The sequence below is a fragment of the Excalfactoria chinensis genome, chromosome 22 (genome assembly GCF_039878825.1).
Source record: "Excalfactoria chinensis isolate bCotChi1 chromosome 22, bCotChi1.hap2, whole genome shotgun sequence".
Classification (NCBI taxonomy): domain Eukaryota; kingdom Metazoa; phylum Chordata; class Aves; order Galliformes; family Phasianidae; genus Excalfactoria; species Excalfactoria chinensis.
Window position 1 is genome coordinate 4550132 of NC_092846.1, and position 23000 is coordinate 4573131.

The 23000-nt window shown below is 63.7% G+C and overlaps 2 protein-coding genes across 4 annotated transcripts; both read right to left on the reverse strand.

The window, feature by feature from the left end:
• Positions 1 to 784: 784 nt before the first annotated feature.
• Positions 785 to 3091, reverse strand: PEF1 (penta-EF-hand domain containing 1). The gene is made up of 5 exons (XM_072355576.1): positions 2996 to 3091; positions 2818 to 2902; positions 2490 to 2645; positions 2229 to 2372; positions 785 to 1459 (listed from the first exon to the last, which is right to left on the reverse strand). The coding sequence occupies exons 1-5, from the start codon at positions 3014 to 3016 to the stop codon at positions 1230 to 1232; spliced, it is 636 nt and encodes a 211-aa protein (XP_072211677.1). The 5' UTR covers positions 3017 to 3091; the 3' UTR covers positions 785 to 1229.
• An 89-nt stretch (positions 3092 to 3180) lies between these two features.
• On the reverse strand, positions 3181 to 22188 carry COL16A1 (collagen type XVI alpha 1 chain). Of its 3 annotated transcripts, none has more exons than XM_072355551.1 (72): positions 22105 to 22188; positions 21108 to 21220; positions 19458 to 19520; positions 19246 to 19363; positions 17595 to 17718; positions 17239 to 17514; positions 17078 to 17158; positions 16808 to 16939; positions 16438 to 16485; positions 16001 to 16027; positions 15712 to 15747; positions 15590 to 15616; positions 15391 to 15453; positions 15258 to 15299; positions 15125 to 15169; positions 14974 to 15009; positions 14622 to 14684; positions 14476 to 14520; positions 14309 to 14404; positions 14163 to 14201; positions 13774 to 13818; positions 13506 to 13541; positions 13278 to 13394; positions 13154 to 13189; positions 13045 to 13080; positions 12846 to 12935; positions 12709 to 12753; positions 12545 to 12580; positions 12421 to 12474; positions 12179 to 12295; positions 12063 to 12098; positions 11851 to 11958; positions 11640 to 11762; positions 11521 to 11574; positions 11411 to 11452; positions 11285 to 11320; positions 11033 to 11086; positions 10812 to 10880; positions 10673 to 10726; positions 10570 to 10596; positions 10425 to 10490; positions 10292 to 10345; positions 10154 to 10207; positions 9997 to 10050; positions 9834 to 9878; positions 9632 to 9748; positions 9315 to 9350; positions 9118 to 9198; positions 8997 to 9041; positions 8689 to 8733; positions 7590 to 7643; positions 7437 to 7490; positions 7042 to 7095; positions 6878 to 6922; positions 6747 to 6800; positions 6563 to 6598; positions 6330 to 6392; positions 6188 to 6259; positions 6031 to 6084; positions 5891 to 5935; positions 5739 to 5783; positions 5570 to 5623; positions 5434 to 5487; positions 5269 to 5319; positions 5065 to 5154; positions 4950 to 4985; positions 4832 to 4876; positions 4551 to 4739; positions 4394 to 4460; positions 4149 to 4325; positions 3996 to 4073; positions 3181 to 3922 (listed from the first exon to the last, which is right to left on the reverse strand). In XM_072355551.1, the coding sequence occupies exons 2-72, from the start codon at positions 21190 to 21192 to the stop codon at positions 3720 to 3722; spliced, it is 4878 nt and encodes a 1625-aa protein (XP_072211652.1). In that variant the 5' UTR covers positions 21193 to 21220; positions 22105 to 22188; the 3' UTR covers positions 3181 to 3719. The 3 variants fall into 3 exon arrangements, with proteins under 3 accessions (XP_072211652.1, XP_072211653.1, XP_072211654.1); XM_072355552.1 differs by lacking the exon at positions 22105 to 22188 and adding an exon at positions 21932 to 22029; XM_072355553.1 differs by lacking the exon at positions 9315 to 9350.
• Between the last annotated feature and the right edge of the window lie 812 nt (positions 22189 to 23000).

Consider the following 23000-nt stretch of genomic DNA (forward strand, 5'->3'; position numbering starts at 1 on the left):
TGCTCAGCTCTGCACCCACATCCACCCCACGTTCACTCAGGGGGGCAGAGCAGCCCTCAGTGCTGCGTCTGGCTCCTTGGCTGAACGCTTCCCCTTTGCATTCCCTGTTTTCCTTTCCTCCCCTTGGCTCTGAGCTCTGGCTGCGCCCCAACGCGGAGTGGGGCGGCACCTGGTGGCTGCAGCCTGCCCTACACCCAACGTATGCATCACCATATAGAAACACGCAGCTCTACCTAAACATCTGGCCCTACAGACTCACCCCCTATTCACACACACATGCAGGTACCTCAATGCACGCAGACAGGAGGTGTGTGTGATCTCACACAGCCCCTGCTGGGCGCCTGCTGCCAGCTGGCCAGAGCTGCAGCCTTGTCTGAAACAGCACAAAAGTCAGCTCCAAAAATAGAGCAGAAGCGGCTTTACTCACCAGAACAGAACTAGAAATATTGCTGGAATTGTTATTAGTCCTCACCAAGTCCCACCTGGGGCCAAAGTTGAGACAAATAACAGCGCTGGTATTTCTCCTAAGAGCACCAGAAAACGTTTTAACTCCTTCAGGAAACACCCCCTTTACCCTGACAGGAGAAAGAGCTGGCACAGAACTTCTCATCAAAGCCAATTAAAAGAACAACCACACAACCCTCATTTGAGGAGCACAGGGAAGAAAAACAACCCAAACCTTTTCAGTGTTGGCCTTCACTTTCGTGGCTGTATCTCAGAAGGAGAAGGACAGCGCTCCATTCCCTGAGGCACGCAGCCATCGCCCCACAGACCAGCCAGGAAATGGTGCCAGGGCTCTTTTATTAGAGCTACAAAAATAAGCTGAAACCGTTTCCAAGTTTGGCTTCCACAGGCAGAAAGAAATCAGAACAGACATTGGCAATGAGGGACCCAATCCTGCCTGTGAACAGCACAGGGTGGCCCCGGGTTTTGGTACGACTCTGTGGCTGGCAGGGGAAGATCCAGGTGCTCCCAAAGGGCACAGCACCGTCCCCAGAGCCACAGCAGAGAATCACAGCATGGCAAAGACTCACTCCCAGTTTGGTTGTCGCTCATTGTGGCACAGCAGAGCCATGCTGCAGCACAGAGGCACCCACCACCATCCAGTAGGGATGAGGAATAGGAGCAGGGAGCTGCCAGCAGGGCTCTGTGCTCTGTGCTCCTGTCTGCAGCATGGGACCCTGGGGGCACAGTGAGGGACCAGGACAGCCACCCCCCCACCTTGAGTGTCACAACATGCGTGTCATCACCATGGTGAGGAAGTCCTCGTAGCCGAGCCGCACGTTGCCCACCATCCCCGTGTCCTTCTCACGGAAGGCATCTGTGAGGCTCTGCAGCTGCATGCAGATGTGAATGAAGCGGTCGAGCTGGATGCTGGGGTTGGGGGATCTCTGGGCATAACGGGACAGCAGCAGCTGGCTGAACTGAGGGCTCAGGTTGTAGCCCATCTGGGAGAACGCTGGGAGGGAGAAACACACGTTAAAGCCCTGCAAGAAGGGCGACAGTGCCCTCCCCACTGCCTGCTCCTCAAGGGCTTCTGCCAGCAGCTGAGTGCAGGCAGGGTTCTAGAGAGGGAGGAACCAAATCCAGGCGGGAATTCCAGACATTCTTCCCCTCCATCTGACACACACACCCAGGAGCTCCTCCCAGAACACAGGGCTTAGTCACACACCATCGGGAAGGGCAACAAAAAAGGGCTTTCCCTAAGGAAGTTCACAGTACGGCCGGTTCAGTGTGATGCAGGGACACCTGGAAGCTCAGAGAGAAGGGCAGGAAAGGGGGCAGGAAAGGGGGCAGGAAGGGGGCAGGAAGGGGGCAGGAAGGGGGCAGGAAGGGGGCAGGAAGGGGGCAGGAAGGGGGCAGGAAGGGGGCAGGAAGGGGGCAGGAAGGGGGCAGGAAGGGGGCAGGAAGGGGGCAGGAAGGGGGCAGGAAGGGGGCAGGTGGTCTCTGGGTTGGCTATTAGGAAAGGAATGTCCTCTGAAAGAGTGGTCAGGTATTGGCACAGGTTGTATCAGTGTGTTGGCACAGGCTGTATCAGTGTGTTGGCACAGGCTGCCCAGGGCAGCGGTGGAGTCACCATCCGTGGGGGTGCTCACAGAACGTGCCCATGTGGCACTGCGGGCCGTGGTTCAGAGCCCCTTAATGGTTCTATGCCGGACTGCAAATCAGCAGCAAGCAGGCAGCGCTCCCTGCAGAGCCCAGCTGTGCTGCCTCCGCCTGTCACCCACCTTGCTGCAGCTCACTGAAGCTGATGGAGCCCGACCGGTCCCTGTCGTACTGCTGGAAGAGGCTCCTCCACTGCCGGATGAAGCGCAGCAGGGCTGAGAAGCCGTACACGTCCATGCGGCCCGACCTGCTGCTGTCAAACATGTCTGGGGGCAGAGGAGCACACGGGGGGCGCTGAGGGGGCAGCGCGGACCCTCCTGGGCTCCTCCCCCTGGCTGTGCCCGCACGGAGCAGCCCCGGGGGGCGGCGCAGCCCCGACTCACTGATCATCAGCAGACACGTCTCGTCGTTGAACGCCGACCAGTTGGAATTGAGCAGCGCCTGTTTCAGCTCCTGCGCCGAGATGGAACCGCTGCGGTCCGCGTCCACCGCCTGGAACCACGACAAGGCCTCGGGGTCTACAGCCGGCGGAGCTCCGCCTGAACGCAAACGGCACCGGCTGCAGCCCGGAGAGAGGCCTCGGCCTGCGGCCTGTTACCCCTCCTCGGCCTGCGGCCTGTTACCCCTCCTCGGCCTGCGGCCTGTTACCCCTCCTCGGCCTGCGGCCCGCTCCTCCTTCCCGGCCCTCTCCTCCCGCTCCGCCCCGCTCACCTCCGGCAGCGGCTCCTCCGTAGGGCTGCCCGCCGCCATAAGGGCCTCCGCAGTAGGGCCCGGCCTGGCCCGCGCCGGGGTATCCCTGCGGGTGGGAGCAGAGCGCGGTCAGGGAGCGCCCAGCGCCGGGCCCGGCCCCGCACCGACCCGCCCGCGGACCCCCCCCCCCAGGCCGCACCTGCCCCGGGAACCCCGCCATGGCTCCGCTTCCGCCCCCGCTCTTCCTTCTTCCGGTTGTCGCGGGCGCCTCTCGACTCCTATTGGTCAAATCGAACGGATGAGCCCGGAAGTCCCGCCCCACCCTGGGTGATGTGGGTCATGTGATGGAGAGGCTTAAAGCGGCGATGCCGGGTGGGGGCAGAGTGGGGCCCACTGAGCGCTGCGAGAGTGGCTGGGTTGGGGTCGGGGCGGGGAGACCCCAGGAACGGGACCAGGAGCACAACGGGACCAGGAGCACAACAGGGCCGGAATCGTCCCATCACCATCATCATCTCCACCATCAGCACCGCTGGAGTTGGACTCAGCGCTCCTTATGGGACCAACTGGGGATGTTCTCTGATCTCCATTGCCAATATCACATCGCTGGCCTCGCCATCATCACCAACGTCAATGTCATCACCAATGGTGTCATCACCCCTCCCATCCCCATCCCCATGGCAGCAGCGGGGCGCTGAGCTCAGCCCCACGCACAGGGCTGCTCAGATGAGACACCACAGCAGAGCAGTCAGGATGTGGGGCAGCAGCACGGCTGTATTTGGGCTGGGCAGGATCCACCTGCCCTACAACAACCACCCACGGAACCAGACGGCACCCAAACACCCCCCCCCCCCCCCGGGACCGGCGCAGCCCCCTGGAAAACGGGGGCAAGAATAAGAGCAGCAGTGGGGCGCAGTGGGGCCGGCTCAGCCGAAGGGACCCTTGGCGTTCTTGGGCTGGAAGAGTGGCTGCTCCATGGGCAGAGCACCCATGCACTCTGCCGGGCTGCAGTGCCCTGTTTTGCCTGGTGGACCTGTGGCACCCGGGGGACCGGGGATGCCAGGGATGCCCTGCTGCCCCACGGGGCCCGGAGGACCCATCTTCCCATAGCCTGGGGGTCCTTGGGGACCTGGAAGGCAAAGAGAGCAAGGTGGAACCGAGCTGATAGCATCATCAGGAACAGAAAGGGAATGGGAGCTCACCTGGGGGTCCTGGAGGGCCACTGTCCCCCATCAGCCCCAAGCCCTTCTCCCCTTTCTCTCCTTTGGCACCCGGCTCCCCTGGAGGAGAGATGTGAATGGTGAAACCCCCCATAGGGGACACCCCAACACCTGGGGCCGGTGGGCAGCACGTACCCCGCATGCCTGGCACACCCTGCCGCCCCTCTCTGCCGATCTGCCCTGGCATCCCCGGGGATCCTGGGGGTCCCGGCCGGCCGGGCAGCCCATCCTTGCCCGGGGGACCCGGCCTGCCTGGAGCTGCCACCATCTCCACCGGGAAGTGCATCCGTGAGGTGTAGTACGCCATGCGCTCTGCAGGGACAGGAGGCTCAGCGGGGGGATGGAGGAGCAGCAAACCCTCGTCCCTGTCACCCCATTACCATCAAACATCTTGCTGATCTCCTGCTGGATGAACCTTTTGATCTCGTCGTAATTCACCACGTCACCCTGGAGGGGACACGGAAAAGACGTGGCCACTGAGCCCCAAATCTGCACCTTGGACTCAGGCTCCTGCCACCGAGCTGCCCCCCCACTCACCATCATCCCGGGGGGTCCCGGCAGCCCGGGGCTGCCTGCGGGTCCTGGTGAGCCGGGGGGTCCCCTCTCTCCTGCAGGACCCCGCAGCCCTATGGGGCCCATGGAGCCGCTCTTCCCCGGCCCCCCAGGCGAACCAGCACGGCCCTTCTCCCCAGGGTACCCTCGCATTCCAGGGGACCCGGCTTCACCCTGCAGGGACACAGACAAGCAGAGCTCTCACCGTGGCACCCCGGTGTGCTTTAGGGCTGGGGGCACCATGGGGGAGCTGTGGCAACTCTCACCTTCTGGCCAGCAGGTCCCGCAGTGCCAGGCTTCCCTGGGGGGCCCTGGGGGGACAGAGAGGAGTGGGGCGGTGGGACTGTCCTGGGGGCACCCCAGCAAACACTGCCCCTCCTGTACCTCTTTACCAATGGGTCCGTCCGGTCCCTGCTCCCCCTGTGGGATGAAAGTGGGGCCATATGAGGTGTGCTTGGCACGGTGCTCGCTGTCCCCTGTGCCCACCCACTGCTCTCACCGGTGGCCCTGGGTGTCCTGGTGGCCCTGGCTGTCCTGGCAATCCCGGCAGACCTCGGTCCCCCGCCGAGCCACGCTCACCCTTCAGCCCCTGTGGTGTGGATGCAGCAAGAGATGGGGACGGCCCCACTCTTTCTCCCCATCCCTGTCCCCATCCTGCCACTTGGCTATAGGGGGACCACGGGGCAGCCCCACAAGTACTCACCACTCCGGCGAGGCCAGCAGGACCCGGCTGCCCTGGGCTGCCAGGGGGACCCTGGGGGCAGAGAGAGGGGTTTCAGCAGGAGACAGTGCCCCTCGGTTTGGGAACATGGCCCCATAGCACTCCCTACACCATCCCAGCACACAGCAAGGGAACGGAGCCACTTACAATGAGTCCCGGGGGTCCCTGCCGGCCTTGAGGTCCCATGGGGCCGGGGTCACCCTGCAGGAGGCAGTAGGATGAAGGGAGAGGTGCGGGTCCCATCACTCAGCATGGGGCTTCTTTGTCCCCTCCCCACTCTCACCTCTGCCCCAGGACGGCCCGTGCTGCCGGGAGGACCAGGTTTGCCACAGTCACCCTGCAAGGACAAAGGGACAGGGCGGGCAGTGCAGTGCATAGAGACCCTCACATGGGGCTGTCACCACCACTGGGTGATCACTGCTTTGGGGACGAGGGACCCCCCAGCCACTCACCTTTGGTCCCGGGAGCCCCGGGTGCCCAGTTTTGCCCTTAAAGCCCTGGAGGAAGAGGAGAGGTGGGTTGGGGTCAGGGCTTGCACCTGCCACAGCGGTGACACTGGTGCAGCCTGTGGGATTGTCTGGGCTCTGGAAAAGCCAACACTCACCGGAGGACCCATCATTCCTGGTGGTCCGGGGGGGCCAGGGTCACCCTACGGAGAAAGAAAGAGACAGATACGGGCTGTGGACATATAGGGACTATGGGCTGGTGCTGCCCCCCACAGCCTGGCACACCCCAACACCTCACCCGCAGCCCCGGCTTGCCGTCCTTGCCATCCAGTCCTTCCAAGCCAGCAGGACCCTGCAGGGACAAGGAGAGGACTCGGGGGGTGACGAGCCCAGAGCAGCTCCCCAGGGACCAGCACAGGGACAGGAGCACTCTGATAGGCAGGGGGAGCCCTTACCTGGATGCCTGGAGGTCCAGGGGGTCCGGGGGGCCCTGGCATCCCTGTGGGCCCTCGTACACCTTCACTGCCCTGTAAGAACAACAGCAGGGTCAGGGTGTCCCCTGGTGCCACCACCCAGCCCTGCCCCCATGGCACTCACCTTCTCTGCTGCAGGTCCTGGAGGCCCAGCGGGGCCAACCTTCCCTGGGAAGCCGGGGGGGCCCTGAGGAGGAGAGCAATATTCCCCAGGGGTGAACGAGATGCCCCCATAGTGCATCCCTTCATCCCCCAATTAACGGCAATGGGTTTGCTACAGGGATGATCTTCTTGCATTGCCCCATACTATGTGCCCAGGGAGAAGATCCCAACCCCTGCCCTATAGGATGTACTCACAGGTGGCCCTGGGAAGCCAGGCTGGCCCTGGAAACCCTGCAGAGAGACAGAGCTGAGCTGGGTCCTGCCCAGTGGCCAGGGGTCCTCTTCCCAAAGGGAACAAGGCCAGCAGGACAGAGGTGTGGGGATGGGGTTGTAGGGAAGGGGCTGTAGGGATGTAGGGTCCAGCCACTGGGGATCTCACCTGGTCACCCTTCTCACCAGCACCGCCCGGCAGCCCACGCTCACCCCTCGGTCCCTGCAAACAGCCAAGTGTGAGCCCTGTGGGGTCCCTGGGACCAGACCACCACTCCCTCCCCACAGCCCCACACCTACCGCTGGCCCCGTGGCACCGGGGAGCCCATCCAAACCGGGGGGACCCTGAGGGAGGGAGGACAGGGCTCAGGTGGAGGCGACTGTAAGGACCCCACAATGAGGGGCAACCTGGATGAGCCTCCAAGCCCTCTGCCCCACACAGCTGGGCACAGCACTGGACTCACCGGTTCCCCCTTCTCTCCCGGTGGGCCCACGTAGCCTCGTTCACCTTTGATGCCCTGAAGGAGGAAGGAGGTGGAGCGGGGACACAGGGCATGGATGGGACATGGGGGACTGATGGGACATGGATGTGGGTGGGTCATGAATGTGGCACAGGGATGGATGGAGGGAAAGGACGTGGCACAGTGAATCAACAGGGCACTGGGGATGTGTGGGACAAGGGACAGACGGGGCAGGGATGAGCCTTGCAGGAACGTGGCACTCAGTGCCCACTCAGGTCCCCTGACCTCCCACCTGTCCCTGGCAGTGCAGGGGCCCAAGCAAGCACCAGGGTCAGGCATGGGGACGTAGGAGGTGGCGGGGGGCTGGCACATGCTGCAGGGCTCCCCACGTTACTCACAGGAAGGCCAGGGGGTCCCGTGGCACCAGGGTAGCCGGGCTGTCCTGGGGGTCCCTGTACAGGGAGAGGGTGGTGCTAAGCCAGCTGCAGCCCAGGCCAATGCACAGGGACAGCAGTGTCCCTCTGTCCCCCCCCCCCCCCCATGGCACTCACCGGCTCCCCTTTGGCTCCAGCCAGCCCAGCGGGGCCTCGCTCCCCCTGGAGACCCTTTGGAGGGGGAAGAAAAGAGGAGCTGCAGGGGGGGCTGTGCTCTGCCCCCCAGCTCTGTAGTGCACATCCCTTGGCGCACACTGGGTGTAGGGGCACCACCACCTGTGCCACCCCCCCAGTGCCAGGGCAGACCTGAGGGGGGGCACTACACAGGGGTGCCCATAGCCAGGATGTTTCAGAGCACAGCTCCAGCCTGGTTAGGGCACCCACTGCTGCCCATCCTCCTGCAGCACACGAGGCACGGTGACACAGGTGACACAGGTGACACAGGTGACATGAGACACAGGTGACAGCCAGCAGCCCCTGGGCTCGGTGGCACGGACTGCTGGGGGTTAGTGGGGGTTATGTGGTGCTGACACAGTGGAGTCTGGACAGGACACGCTGACACCACAGAGCAACAACCCACACAGACCCACACAGACCGTGACGTTATGGTGACGTTATGGTGATGTTATGGTGACGTTATGGTGACGTTAGCAGGTGAGGGGATGGGAGCAGGACGAGGAGAGGGCAGGATCCTCCCAGAGCCACTGGAGTGGGACTGCCACCAACCCCACAGCCACCTCCTGAGAGCGGGGATGGAAGGAGGGTGGGAATGAAGATGATGAAGATGCAGATGGAAATGGTGGTGGATGCTGGATGACCCTGGAGGTGCTGGGGACCAATGGAGGGTGGGGACGAGCTCAGCAGCTGCATGGCTGCATCCCCCCGGCCCTGAGAGGGGATGGGTTGGGGGCCACTGGCTACACCCAGCGCACACATGGGGCTGCAGTGCAATGTGCCCATCCTGCCGTGGTGCAGGACCCAGCACAAGGCAGCGGATGGCAGAAGGGAGCTGCACCCTGAGCTCAGGGCGATGCTGCTGAGCCTGAGACCAGTGAGAGCCCCTGAATGGAGACAGAAGGCATGAATGGATGGAGGTGTGAGGAATGGAGAGGGGCAGAGCCGAGCTGTGGCTGCTCCTGGGGAGCTGGGACAGGGACACGGCCACACCAAGCAGCAGTGACAGACGGCACAGAACGGAGCCCTGCTGGGTCCTTACGGGCAGTCCGGGTGCGCCAGGCGTGCCAGGAAAGCCTGGGGGGCCCTGAGGGGAGAAATGGGGAGGTCACAGCTTGGAAGTGCCCAGCAGGGCCTGGGCTGAGCCCTTGGGGTGCCACACAGCAGGTGGTGTGGGACAGCTCAGCCCCAGCCCAGCTCTATAACAGGGTGCTGCTCCATCTTGGTGCTGCCGCTCCGTGCTCTCTGCCACCGTGGCCTCATGGCAGGGCACCAGGTCCCTCCTTGGTGACTCAAAGTGCTGTGACATGATGCCCACGCAGCCCTCTGCCTCTGAGCATGGCTACTTACAATGGGGCCGGGTGGCCCTGGGGGTCCCCGCTGTCCTGGTAAGCCCTGGGGAGGGATAGGTGCCGTCAGATGGGACCATGGCATGGGGACACGGCCCTGCCCCGGATCCAGAGGAACATACCTGCTCGCCTCTCTCACCCGGGACACCGGGGGCACCAGGGAGCCCAGGGTCACCTGCACAGTCCGTGTCCGGGCTGTCACCCTGCAGGAATGGCACCACATCAGCACCTGGATCAGGAGCCCAACAGCAGCATCCAGCCCCAGCAAGCACCCCAGCAAGCACCCCAACAGAGCAGGGCCACATCCTGAGTCACTCACCCGAGCCTCCTCAGCTCTTGGGAACTGGGCAAAGCACTGCAAGAAAACCCAGAGTCACCAGGGGCTGAGCTGGGAGCAGCGCTCAGCACCCTCTGCTCCCAAGCTGTACAGGATCAGCCCATGTCCCAATGGGGCACCCCGTGCTGGTTGTGTGTGGAAGCGTGCCCAGAGCCTGCCCAGCCCTGCAAGCACCTGCTGCTTTGCACAACTGCTGCTTTGCACGCCTGCTGCACAAGCTGATGCCCAGGTGCTCGGGAGCATCTCTGCATTTCACCCAAGGTGCACCAGTTCCAGGTGGGAGCTGTGCCAATACTCACACGTGCGCAGCCCTCGTTGCCGGGGGCTCCTGGCATGCCCTGGTCTCCCTTTTCCCCCTTGAAGCTTATGGGTGCTCCAAAGGCCGCCTGCAGCTGGGCGCAGTCCCCGCAGATGTTCTGGGAGGAGGTGGGGGGGGGGGTCAGCAGCTCCCCAAGGGGCTCAGGGGTTGGAGTGACCCCAGATCCCACCCCGAGCTCTCACCTTCAGCACTTCAATGTTCCTCTCAGCCATGACAGCCAATGGTCCCTGCAAGATATGAGGGAGGGGTGAGGGAGGGATGCACAGGGATGCGGAGGGGACGTGGGAGGGATGCACGATGGATGCCCACAGGCCACCCATGCTGCCCAGCACAGCCACCACCTACCAGGTCTCCTGCCGGCCCAGGCAGCCCTGGCAATCCGTTGTGTCCTGGGACCCCCTAAAGCCAAGGAGAGAGCTCTGACTATTGAAACCCTTTGCTCAACGAGGGCCAGGATCCAACCCTGCTGGGCACTCCCTTGTTTCCATTCTCCATTGCTCACCTGGCGTCCTGGGGCACCAGGAGGACCGGGGGGACCAGGCGCTCCAGGGGGACCCTACAGCACCCCAAAACAGAACAGGGAAATGAGCAGTGAGTGGTGTGAGCTGGAAGCTGTGCCACATGCAGGGACAGCACCCACCTGGGGACCTGGCTGGGGCTGCCAGGATGTCCCGGTCCAGAGTCCTGGAGCTCCCTGGGGCCGAGAGGAAGGAGGGATGCTCAGTGGGATGGCACCGAGCTGTGGGAATGGGGATGGGACCCATGGCACTCACTGGCATCCCAGAGTGGTTGGGGTCCTGGCGTGGGCTGGGGGGGCAGGCACATTCCCCGGGGTCTCCCTGCAGAAAGAGAGAATGAGAGCAGAGTGATGGATGGCAGCAGAGGTGGATCCCCATCCTCACCCCAGCACCCACTCACCTTCTCACCCCGGGCTCCCTTCTCTCCCTGCAGAAAGGCACAGATGGATGTCAGCAGGTGGCCCCCAGCCCCACTGTGCCCCCACCACATCCCACACACCTACCGGCATCCCAATGGAGCCAGGAACCCCAGGGAGCCCCTGCTGCCCTTCAGGGCCCTGCGAGGAAGAGGAGCACGAGGAAGCTCAGAGCTCAGCACCAAGAGGACAGTGACGGTGATGTCCCCCTCAGGGCTGCACTTACTGGTGGCCCAGTGACGCTGGTCCCCGGTGGCCCAGGGGGGCCCATGGCACCTTTGAGCCCTGGAGATCCCTGCAGAGAAAGGACAGCAGGAGCTGAGGGCAAAGGTGGGCAGAGAGAGCTGGGGAGCACCATGGCTGGGGGTGCACGGTGGCAGACCCCTGCCAGAGCATGGGAACATGAGGCAGCACAGGGGGACACGGCTCAGTGCCATGTTCCTATACCTTGTCTCCCTTCTCTGCTGCCAGTCCTGGAGGTCCCTGGGGTCCGGGGGGTCCCTGGGGGCAGGAGCTGCTGTTAGCTCTCCCCACCCATCCCACTCAGCCAGCAGTAGTGACAGCACTGTCCCCAAGGCCACTCCAGAGCCAGGACTGTGCTGTCACCAGTAGCACAGGGGAGTTGCACGGGGGATGTGTAGGAATTGTGGGGCTGGAGGCTGCTGCATCTCAGTGCTGGGAGCCCAGAATGACACTTACGGGGGTCCCAGGCTGCCCAGTGCTCCCGGGCTCTCCCTGGGAAAACAGAGGCAGAAAGGTGGCAGAGTTGCCTGGCACAGCACAGCACAGCACGGCACATTACGGCACGGCACACCAGGCACCCACCTGTGGTCCCGGCTTGCCAATGCCCGGCGGTCCTGGCTCACCCTGCAGACACAAGAAGCAGTGAGAGGCATTGAGAACCCCCCAGTGCCCACCCCCATGGCCCCACTCACCTGCAGCCCCTTCAGCCCAGCAGGACCTCGGATCCCCGGCAGCCCCGGCTTCCCCTACAACACAGCTTGGTCACCCCATGGCTCAGTGCTGGCGGGTTGCCGTGGGTTGGGGCACTCACGGCTCTGCCCGGCTGGCCGATGCCCGGCTCTCCCTGCTCCCCTTTGGCACCGGGCTTTCCTGGGATGCCGATCACGTCTGAGAAGTTCCCCTGCAGTGGGGGGCAGGATTCACAGGCGTCTCCCTGCGGAGGATGGAGCGGAGAGGGGAGGTTGGGACGAGGTGACAGGATGAGGGTCTCCTCCTGAGCCACTCCAGTGCAGGGTCCTCACCTTCTCGCCTTTGGGGCCGGCCGGACCCCTGATGCCTGGCTCACCCGACAGCCCTGGCAGTCCATCTGTGCCCGGTATGCCCGGGTCCCCAGGGCTGCCCATATCCCCCTGGCAAAGAAGGCAATGTCTGGCACAGGGCAGGGAGCACTGCCCAGCCCCTCGGACTGAGGTGTCCATAGCTCCCTCTGCATCCCCACCCCATACCCTCTCACCTTCTGCCCTTTCTGACCAGCATCACCAGGCTTGCCCTGTGGGAATGGAGGAACTGATGAGGCCAGAGCATCCCTGGGCCCCCAGACAGGCATCCCTCAGACATGGGGGCACTCACTGCTTTGCCGGGGGGACCATCCCTGCCCTGTGGTCCTGGTGCTCCAGGCACAGCCACCATCGTTGCTGCTCCTTCCAGTGCCTGCGGAGCTGAGGGACACTGCCCACATGGCTCACCCTGCGGGGCACAGAGCACTTAGAGCTGGGCAGGGGGACTGACCCCCAGCCTCATCCCAGCGCCCACCTGCATGGGGACACTTCAGGGATGGGGCTGTGAGGTTGGGGACACAGCGCAGCACTCACCTTCTCTCCTTTGAGCCCCCGCACGCCTGGATCACCCTTGCTCCCAGGGAGCCCCTGTGATGGCAGAGATGAGCCTGCAGAGCTCACAGACCCCCACGAGCCCCCAACCCACACCCTGCTTCACCGGTCTGCCTGCAGGTCCCTCCTGGCCGCCAGCTCCCTGCAAGACAGCAGGGTCAGGGTCAGGGTCAGGGTCAGGGTCAGGGTCAGGGTCAGGGTCAGGGTCTGGGTTAGGCAGCCTCTGTGAGCCCATGGGGTGGGCAGAAAGGGGGATGTGGAGTCACCCACCTTCTCGCCCTTGATGCCAGCCAGCCCAGGGAGGATTCCTTTGTCCTGCTTGTCAGCACATGTGGTCACACACACAGCCGTGCCAGCATGGGGATGGGGTCTCAGTGGGGCTGGGGGTCTCAGCCCCATGCACTCACCAGTGATCCCAGTTCACTCTCACGCCCCTCGGGGGGTTCCCGCAGCAGTGCAGCGAGGACATGTGGGTCACAGGACAGGCAGGAATCTCCCTGCAAGGGGCATGGGGGGCTGTGGGACTGTCTATGGGGCAAGGAGAGGGCTGGCCCCACAGCAGGTGAAAGGGACGGTGGGATGGGGGATGGCAGGACGGACACTCACCTTCTCCCCTTTGATCCCATTGATGCCGGGGTCTCCCTGGGAAGGAAGGAGAGGAGCTGACACTATCAGCACCATCCCACCCCAGCGTGCTCAGCCCTGCGTTACCTACCCTGTCCCCTTTGGGTCCTACAGGGCCGGGTCTGTCCTGGAGGTGGAGAGATGGGGAGGCAGTATTTAGAGCTGCAGAGACGAGCCCTCCTCACCCCCTCCCACAAGCTCACAGCCCGACTCACCGACACTCCATCCTTGCCTGGTGTCCCAGGCTCCCCCCTGGGTCCAGGCTTCCCAGGAAGCCCCGCAGTGCTGAGCATCCCCGCAGGCAGAGCTGGGCATGGCTGGCACGGCTCACCCTGCAAACAAGGACAGTGAGGCACAGCCCCACAGTGGGGGCTCCCCAAGGGGCCCCGAGCAGCCCAAGCCCTGGGAAAGGCACAGCCCTGCGCCCAGCACCCTACACCCACCTTGTCTCCTTTGGGCCCCAGGACACCGCGTGGTCCCTGCAGGAGGAAGGCAGGGGATGGCAACAGGGCACTGGGTTCCTCTGTCTGCCTGCACTCAGCACCTCCATCAGGTTCCATCCCAGCCCCCAGCAAGGCTGCCGGCCATCCCAAGCCCTTTTTACGCCTGGGCTTGGATCCCATTGTGGCTCAGGCCAAGCAGCCCCAACCCTGAGCCAAGGAACCCGTCAGTGACCCCGGTTTGGCTCCAAGAGCAGCATTTGGTACTCACGGGTGTCCCAGGAGATCCGCCCGGTCCAGGAGCTCCTGAGCTGCCCTGGAGCCAGAGGTGGCAGTGTGAGCCTGGCACAGTGGGAGCTGCAGCCCCTCAGCCCCCTGCCCCCAACCCAGCATCCTCCCCCCGCCCCAGCGCCCCCCTCCAGCTCCATAAATCAGGGATTGGAATCAGCCCCTCCCCCATGTCCCCAGTTATTACAGGAGACCCCAGCAGCTGCCAAGCCCCCATGGAGGGCTCTCAGCACCTCCTGAGCAGCCCCTCCTCAGAATGAGCCTCCAATGAAGCCACGGCACCATGACACAATCCAAGTGGATCCCATGAGCCCCGCACTGACCTTTCAGGTAGGAGGAGGTGGTGGACACCCCCTATCCCCCCCCACTCACCTTTTCTCCCTTTGGACCTGGGGGTCCGCCAGGATCACCCTGAAAAGCAGAGGATGGCATCAGCTGCGTGGCAGCCATGGGACCCCGTGGGGCAGCATCCCCTCACTGCCCCTCCTGCAGCAATGCCCACAGCACAGCATCCATACCGGCTTCCCTGGAAAGCCTATCCCTGGTGCTCCTGGTTTCCCTGGTGGCCCCGGCTCTCCTGCCAGCCCCTCAGGTCCCACAAGGCCTGGGTCACCCTGCGAGGGAAGGAGGGGTGTCCATGGCATCGCTCCTGGGTGCTCTCAGATGCCCCCAAGACCCCACTTACCTTCTGGCCCTTGGGACCCACCACACAGATCTCTCCAGGCCGGCCCTGATGGGATGGGCGCACGGTGAGTGCCGTGCATGGCACAGGATGGGCAGGTCTGGAGATGCTGGTGCCCCACAGCCTGCCCCGCAGTCAGCACTACTCACATCACGACCCGGGCGGCCCGGCTTGCCCTGAAGTCCCCCATCACCCTTCTCGCCTTTCTGGCCCTGTGGGACAGACAGACAGACAGACGTCACCAGCATCACCTCCCTTGGGCAGACACTGGGGACACTTCAGGGATGAGAGGGCAGTTTTGCCTCCCCATGTCTGCAATATCATCTCCTCACCTCCCCAGCACGGCTGCTCTTTGCTCCCAGTACCACCTCCCCACATCCCCCCAACAAAACCCTCATGGTCCCCGTGTGCTCTGTATGCATCCAACCCCACACTGGCACCCCCAGCTCCCAGCACTCTGTCACCACGCTGTGCCCAGACATCCTCAGCCCACATCCTCACCTTCTGCCCATCAGCACCGGCCACCCCTGGCAGCCCCTGTGTGGGAGAGAGGGCAGTGTGAGCGGGACCCCCAGGCACACATAGAATTACATCGCACACAGGATGTGTGTGTGCCAACACTGGTACCCACAGGAGCTCCAGCCCCACTCACCCGCTCTCCACGCTGCCCCTGCTCGCCCCGCGGCCCCTCGGCACACTGGGGACAGAAGGGGATGGGGATGAGGATGAGATGGGGTTGGATATGGGGCAAAGGGGTGTGTGGGATGGGGGGGGGGGGGTCTCACCTGCACAGGGCCACTGGGGTCTGTGCGCACACAGTCAGCACCCTGCAGAGGGGAGGAGGTGGCTTAGAGTGGGACACAGCTCTGCAGCCCCATGGCACGGGGGGACAGTGGGGTCCCCACTGGGGACACTCACACGGTCGCCTTTCTCCCCCTTGGTGCCGTGGGTACCGGGCAGGCCACGCTCTCCCTTCAAACCCTGCAAGAGAATGGGTGACAAGAGGTGACACCACTGTCCCTGTGCCCATGTACACCCCTCACCACCCTGCCTGGGGCACAGCTGGGGGTCTCCACAGCCAAACCCTGCTGGAGCTGTCCTGATGGGACAAACCTACCTTGGGACCTGGGGGACCGAGTGTCACCTATGGAGAGGAGACAGAAGTGTCACAGTGCCTGGCACAGCCACAGGTGACACTGAACGTGGACCCAGAGCCCCGTGCAGCCCCAGGACACTCACATTTGTCGGAGCCATCTGCGGCGGGCAGGGCGGGCACTGCAAGAGATGGAGAGGGCAGCTGTACCCACAGAGCCATGGGGATGCGTGGAGTGGGAAAGGGGAAATGGAGGGAAGAGTTCCAGCCCTGAGGGGGCAGGCACGTGGCCTGGCACAGGCTGTCCCTGCGGCTTTGTGGCTGACCACAGCTCCTCGGAGCCAAAGCAGCCACTTAAACCCGTTGCCATGGGACTGAGGAACACATGGCTGAGGGCTCCCAGGGGTCCCCCCTGCCCACAACCCCCAGCCTCACCTCCTCGCTGGGCATCCCCTTGTAGCCCTGTGGGAAGCAACACGGCGCAGAGGTGAGAAGGAGCATCGGGCAGGCTCAGAGCCCCCTGAACCCCACAGCCCATGCCAAGGGGTCCCTGTGCCCCCAGGGATGCCCAATGGGATCCCATTGAGCCAGACAGGGCGGTGCAGGGACGGGGCACGGGCTGTGCTGGAGATGTTTCCCAGCTCTGCGGCTGCTTGGAAGGAACAAAGAGGCCCTGAGCTGCGGTTGGGATTGCTCCAGCAGCAGCAGAGAGCAAATGGGGCCTTCATTCCTGCTCGGGGGAGCAGACACACCACTTCCTGACTGCAGTGCTGCAGCTCTGGCAGAACGGCCCCAAGGCAGAGGAGGAGGAGGAAGAGCAGCACAGGGCATGTGGGAGCAGGACGGGGGGCTCCTGCCCACCCTCATCTCACCTTCTCCCCACGATCTCCCTTCAGGCTGCTCTTCTCTCTCACTGGCTCCTGGGGAGAGAGCAGAGCGCCCCGTGGTGATGCCTCTGTGTGCATCCCCGAGGTACCCTGACATTGTACCCTGGGGTGATGCTGCTCCGTGCCCCCCCTGGGTTACCCCACAGCTGCACCCCAGGGCAATGCCACCCCACACATGTACCCTCCCCACAGGACCAGCAGCCCCCCCATCCTCCCACCCCCCCCAGCACTCAGTGCTGCCGGCTCCTGTGTGGAGCTCCATCCCAGCTCTGCAGGCAGTGGAAAAAGTGAGGCAGGGCTTTTCCAGGGGCCGAATCCACGTGGCTGCACACTGTGGCTGCCAGCACCGCCTCACCGGACCCAGCGGCTCCTCCAGGCAGAAGCAGCGTGTGAACAGCCGGCCCTGCGGCTGCGGTGAGATCTCGATCAAGTTGCTGCTCTGCATCAGCTCTGCCTGACGCCGCGTTTTGGGCACTTCGGGTTGGCACTGATGGGAGAGAAGAGGGCGCGGGGGGCTGTGAGCTGATGCAACTGGAGACAGCGATGCGCCCTGCACCGTGGTGCTCATGATGCATCCCCGACCTCCTGCAGCGTGCCCCATGGAGGCGCTGCCTGCAGCACTCACCCCGCTGGCTGAGATCTCGCAGCACCCCTCATGCCGGGCCAGCTCTGCGTCGCAGTAGATGTGCGCCTGCTGCAGGTCGAACTGCGGCACCACGGGGATGCAAGGTGAGGGATGATGGCCCCTATGCCAAACCCTGCACCCGCAGCCCCACAAGGACTCACCCGCACCGGGGTCCCGTGCACGGCATCCAGCCCCATGAAGGCATTGCCCTCAGGGATCAGCGCCCGCCGTGGTGACAGCGGTTTGGAGGAGATGGAGCCACAATCCACGTGCAGGGACACAGCTTGGCTCTGCACCGCCAGCACCACTTTGTGCCACCGCCCGTCAAACAGCGACGAGACGGCCTTCCCCATAAAGACCGAGCTGACAAACGTGGCTCCCGGCGCCTTGGCCTGGAACTCCAGGCTCTTCTCAGGGCCGTGCACTGACAGGGAGAGCTGGCAGAGAGGGGACACCGCGCTCAGGGACGGCGGCTGGAGGTCCCCTGTCCCCACAGCCCGCGGTCCCACAGCCGTACCTGGGGGTAGCCGTGGCGGTCGGTGACCTGGAAGAGGTACCAGTGCTCCCCGGTGCTGTTCTTCTTCAGCAGCAAGGTGAGGATGAGGGTGAACTCAGGGGGCAGCCCGTGGGGGAACACCTGCCTGCAGGAAAAGGCGTCAGCAAGGCCCATGTGAGCTCCATCCACACCAACCCTGAGCCCCCACATCACCACCAGCAGCCACAAAAGCCCCACAAAGCTGCTCCTCACAGGGACGGGAACAGATCTGGTCCCAGTGCCATGCAGCAGGGCTGGGCTGGGAAGTACAGCCCCAGGACAAGGCTGGACCAGGAGCTGTTTATATCTCTGCTGGAACACAAATGGGCTCTGGCTGGGAGATGCCAGCACTTGTGCAACAAGGAGCTGAACAGGAGATAAACATCAGAGCTGCTCCCTCCTTGCCTGGTGGGGCACAGACCTCAGTGCTACTCTTCCCAAAGCACAACCCCGCAGCCCCGTATCTCAGCCCCACAGCTCTTACAGCACCCAGAAGTGCACGTAGAGATGAGGACAGAGCATCCTCGTGCCCACACACAGCCCAGCCTGTAGCAGGGGCTCTGTCCCCAGCCCTGCCCCATGGCACAACCCCACCTCACACCCCAAGCACTGGCCTATCCCCTACTGGTGCAGCACCCAGGAACGTTTATTGCTGCAGCCAGGAGCCCATCCCCACACTGAAGGCTGTGCAGGATGGATGCTCCCACGGAGGCGATGTGCTGAGGCAGCCGCAGTGCCCCACTCTCCATCCGCTCCATCACTGCAGCTATTTGCTTTGGGATGCACTCAGCTCCCAGCCTCCACCACAGCAGCAATTTTCCAACCACCGCTTTGGAACAGGACCAGGGTGGCTGTCCCAGCTGCAGGGTGCAGGGCTGTCATCGCTGGGCACCGTGGAGCAAGGCCATGGCAGAGGAACAACCACGGGTGCCTGGTGCCGGTGCCACCACCGTGCTGAGCGTTCCCAAGAACTGCATCCAGGCTGCAACAGGCACCCAGCCAAGAGCAACACCAGCCTACAGCCTCCAAAAGCCAACTAAGGACTCAGCCGGCCAGGCCAGGAGCTGGCTCTCCTTTCACCCTAAGGTACCCCCAAACCCTGAACATTCTCCCCACTGCCAAACTCAGGGAGCGCAAAGCACATCCCCTTCCTACACTGCACCCCAGCACGTGGATGCTCTCCCACCCCATGATGTTCCCATGCCAGCGTGGCGGCTCAGTGAAGCTGCTGGCCCTGACACCATGGGTTGGCACAGCCGGAGCAGAGCCTGGGGCACAGGCAGACAGGATGTGATGCAGACATCAGGGCTGGGCTCTGCACGGCAAACCTGCACCCAGAGCTGTGTAGCGCTTTGGGCTCAGCTTGACGCCGAGCAGAGCCTGCCAAGTTCAGGAGAGCAAAGGCAGCGCATCCACAGCACAGCGGTTACGTAAGGGCTGGCTGCGTCCCCACTGCCCAGAGTGATTTACTTTCGAGGAGGAAAGCAGGCAGCACACAGCACTGGCACCTCCACGTCCCCATGGGTGCCACAGTCCTGCTGCATTCGCTGACAGGGCTGGAAGGGCCAGGTCCACGCATGGGGCTGCCGCAGGGGTGGGTGGGAGCAGGCTGGGAGTGGGGGGCTGCACTCACCGTGTGGGCTGCACCAGCGGCACGGCCCCCAGCCGCAGCAGCAGCGTGCCCCGGGAGCCACGTACTTTCTTGATGGAGGAGATCTTCAGCAGGTCGAAGCGCTTAATGAGGTTAAAGCCTGGGGGATGGAGGGGGTGAGGGCACCGCTGTGGGCACCGCTGTGGGCACACAGCCCATTCCTGCAGAGCCGGGCCCTGTCACCATTTCCTTACCCGTCACGTTCTCATATTTGTTCCCAACCAGGTCCTCATCCCAGAGCCGTGGGCACGGCGTCCCTGCAAAGGCAAAGCAGAGCATCACCACCACCCAACCGCACACACAAGCAGAAGCACACACAGCCCCGCACCCACGGCAGCTCCAGCACAGCACCCACTAGGAGCAGAGCCACGTGCTGTGAGGGGGAACACGGCCAGCCCAGCCCTGGCTCCCCACGGCGAGGTCACTGCATGCGATGCCTTCCCCAGCCGTGCTTTGTCTGGAGCAGCCCCATGCCTGGAATCACCATCAGGAGATGGGCCCGGCGCCGCGGCCACCCAGTGTGGGGAGACGGCGTCCCATTGCCCTGCTGCGTCCCCAGAGCTGGCAACACGTGGGGTGGGCATGAGGGCTGCCAGGTGAGGGGTGAGCAGCACCGAGGGGACGGGGGGCAGGCAGGAAACACTGCATCAAAGCCAGTGCTGACAGATCACCCCTCCAACGTCATTCATCCACCTCCGCTGGATGCTGCCAGATGTTGGGAGGTGCGAGACAGAGGAGGAAACGAGGGGATATTGAAAGAGGGATTTGTTGTGCCTCAGTGCAGGCAGCAGCGCCGGGTCATCCTCCGCCCCACAGCTTCTCCCCATCACTGCCCACTCACTCACACTGTGGGGCTGGCGCTGGCCCTGGAGCACATTGTGCTGCTGGAGCACAGCTCCATGTGCAGGCAGTGCTGAGATCATCACTCAGGGCAGGGGGAACACCTCACCCTGGGCGCTGCTTGCTTTGAGGCCATCCCAGCCCTCGTTTCCCTAATGAACAGCCCGCAGCAGCACTGCCAGTGCCGGCCATGGGGTCCCACTCACTGCTCCAGGACCTCACGGTGCCATGCCAACAATGGTGCTCTGCCCTCTGGATGCCCTGGATGTGCCAAGAGGCTGCAGCCCCTGCACCCCCCACCAGGACGAGCTCCACCCCCACAAGGACTGATGCAACCACAGCCTTGCTGCCAGCAGCTCCTCCCCACCATCCGCATGCAGCTCACCCCACAGCCAGCCCCACACCGTGCCCCACACACAGCCAAGGACACTGCAAAGGGGACCCTCAGAGCTCCACCAATGCCCACTGCTCCCCAGAGCAGGGACACAGCTCCGTATGCCTCCATTCCTTCCATGCACTGTGTCCAGACCCCTTCCCACCTTGCACCCAGAGCCACACTGCCCCATGAGCTCTGAGCAGCCCCACTACAGGACAGAGCAGCCAGCTGGCAACCAGCACCTGCAAACAAAGCATGGCCAAGCCCACTCCCTCCCTGCAGGGTGTTTCCAGTGCTGCAGGGGTGACGTGGGTGGAAGAGGGGTGTCCCCGGTCTGGCTCCCCACGACGGTGCTGGCGCTGCTCTCACTGGCCCTGAGCCTGCCTGGGATGCTGAGCAAAGCCCCACATCCCGTGCAGTCAGAGCAGGGAGCACACAGCCAGCCCTGCTGCCGGCACGTGGGGACCCAGCATGGCTCATGGTGACCCCCAGCCACCTCTGCCCCACGCTTCATGGCTCCAGCATTGCTCCCTCATCTCCTCCTTGAACACCCAGGGACAGGTAAGGAGGGATGGGAGCATCCTGGGGGGCGCAGACCCCATGCTCCCCAACTCCCCGTGCCCCTTACCTTCCTCTGCTGTCATCTCCATCCCGTCGCAGGCACTGATGAGGCCCACCAGGATGAAGGCCCAGAGACCCCTCATGGTGCCCATGGCAGCAGCTTGGGGCCAACTCAGCTGCCTGCAGGTGGGAGATGGGCAGTCAGGTGGGTGGGTGGTAGGCCCCGGCCATTCCCCACACTGGGAAGCCACCTGCAAGCCACCAGCATGGAGGAGCCACTCAGCCACAGCTCCCACAGCCTTTGGGGCTGCACTGAGGCCCCCCACCCATTGCTGGACCCCTCCCCCCCCTCACCAACCCCAACACACAGATGCACCCCAAAATCAGGTTGAGGTGCCCCGGAGTTCCACGTGCTTCCTGCTGAGGACCCCAAAGGAACTCTCAGTTCATCCTCTTTTACCTCCCGGACCCACGTGCTTCCCTGGACTGGTCCAAAGCCCTTTGGGTCACTCTGACCTGACCCCCCCCCCTCCGCCCGCTTCCTGCCACGAAGCAAGGCTGTGAGACAGCAGGACACCACAGCCCCCCCTCCCCACTGCTCCCCATTGCCGGATGGGACACACACAGGACTCCCCACAGCCCCACTTCATACGCTGCGACTTTACACCCTCGGCTCTGCTGGTGCCGCACTCTCCCTTGTAGCCCTGCGCTCCAACCTCACAGCGCTGCAGCCCGACCCGACACCGCCGCGTCTCGGTTTGCTGCCCTTCTACCCCGACTTCATAACCCTGCATCCCAACATTATCACGCTGCGTTCCAACCCTCTACCCCCGCACCCCGATTTTATACCCCTCTATCCCCACTTTATACCCCTAAACTCCGACTTCATACCGCTCCAGTCCAACTCTGTACTACCGCTTCCCCAACATCATCCCCCTGCACTCCGACTTCATAGCCCAGCAGCCCGGCTTCTGCCGTGCCCCGTCCTGTCCCGGTCTCCGCTCCCCGTTCCCTCTATGAGGGCAAATCCCCGTTCGAAGCACCGCCCGCTGCCCGGAGCTCACCTGCCGGGCTCGGTGCGGCTCGGGCCGGGCTCTGAGCTCCGAGCGCTGCGCTCCGTCCGTCCGCCCCCGCCTTCCCCGCCTCCCTCCGGGGGGGCCCGAGCCGCCCCCGGCCGCTGCCCGCCCTCCTCCTCCCCTGCACGGGGCGGGGGGATGGGGCAGAACCACCGCCCTCCTTCGCCCCCCTCCTCCTCCTCTTCCTCTCCCTCCAGGCCGGGCAGCAGCACATCGCCCCCTCCCTGAACCCACAGTTCAGCCGCTGCCCCACACGAGCCGAGGGCTGCAAATCAGCCCCACGCATCCCCTGCATCCCCTCTGCCCCCACTGCAACGCGGCACCGCCGCAACTCTGCTCCAGCGCTTCCCTCCCAAATTAGAATGAATCTATTTACACTGAAGCTTTACAAATGTGTGTTAGGGACGCATGCATCTCAATAAACGCGCTCTAATTAACAACTGATATTTATTCAGCCCGCAGTAAATAAGCTGTCTGGGGCAGAGCAGGCAGTGCTGCTGCTGGAGTGCTGTGCGCTGCCGTTTATCCACCCGACAGCCCCCGAGATGCGGTGACGGAGCGCTCAGTTCATCTGAGTCTTGCCTACTGTAGCAATTAAGGCTAATTAAAGCAAGTGGGTACGAAACATCACGAAACTTTCATCATTCCTTTTTAGTGGGTGATTATTCACCCCGAGCTGTTCTCTTCTCTTCTCCTCCCGGCTGCTCTGTGCGGGTTCAAGCAGGGCTTGGGCACCTCGCTGCAGCCTGGGCACGTTCCTCTCGCCCTTTGGTGGTGCTGGCACAGCTGTGGGTTGTGTTGAGGGTAGCAGCCATCCCCCACACTGCTCCCACTGTGCCTCAATTCCCCCCATTCCGGTTGGTTGTTCCCGGTGCGGTGGCACA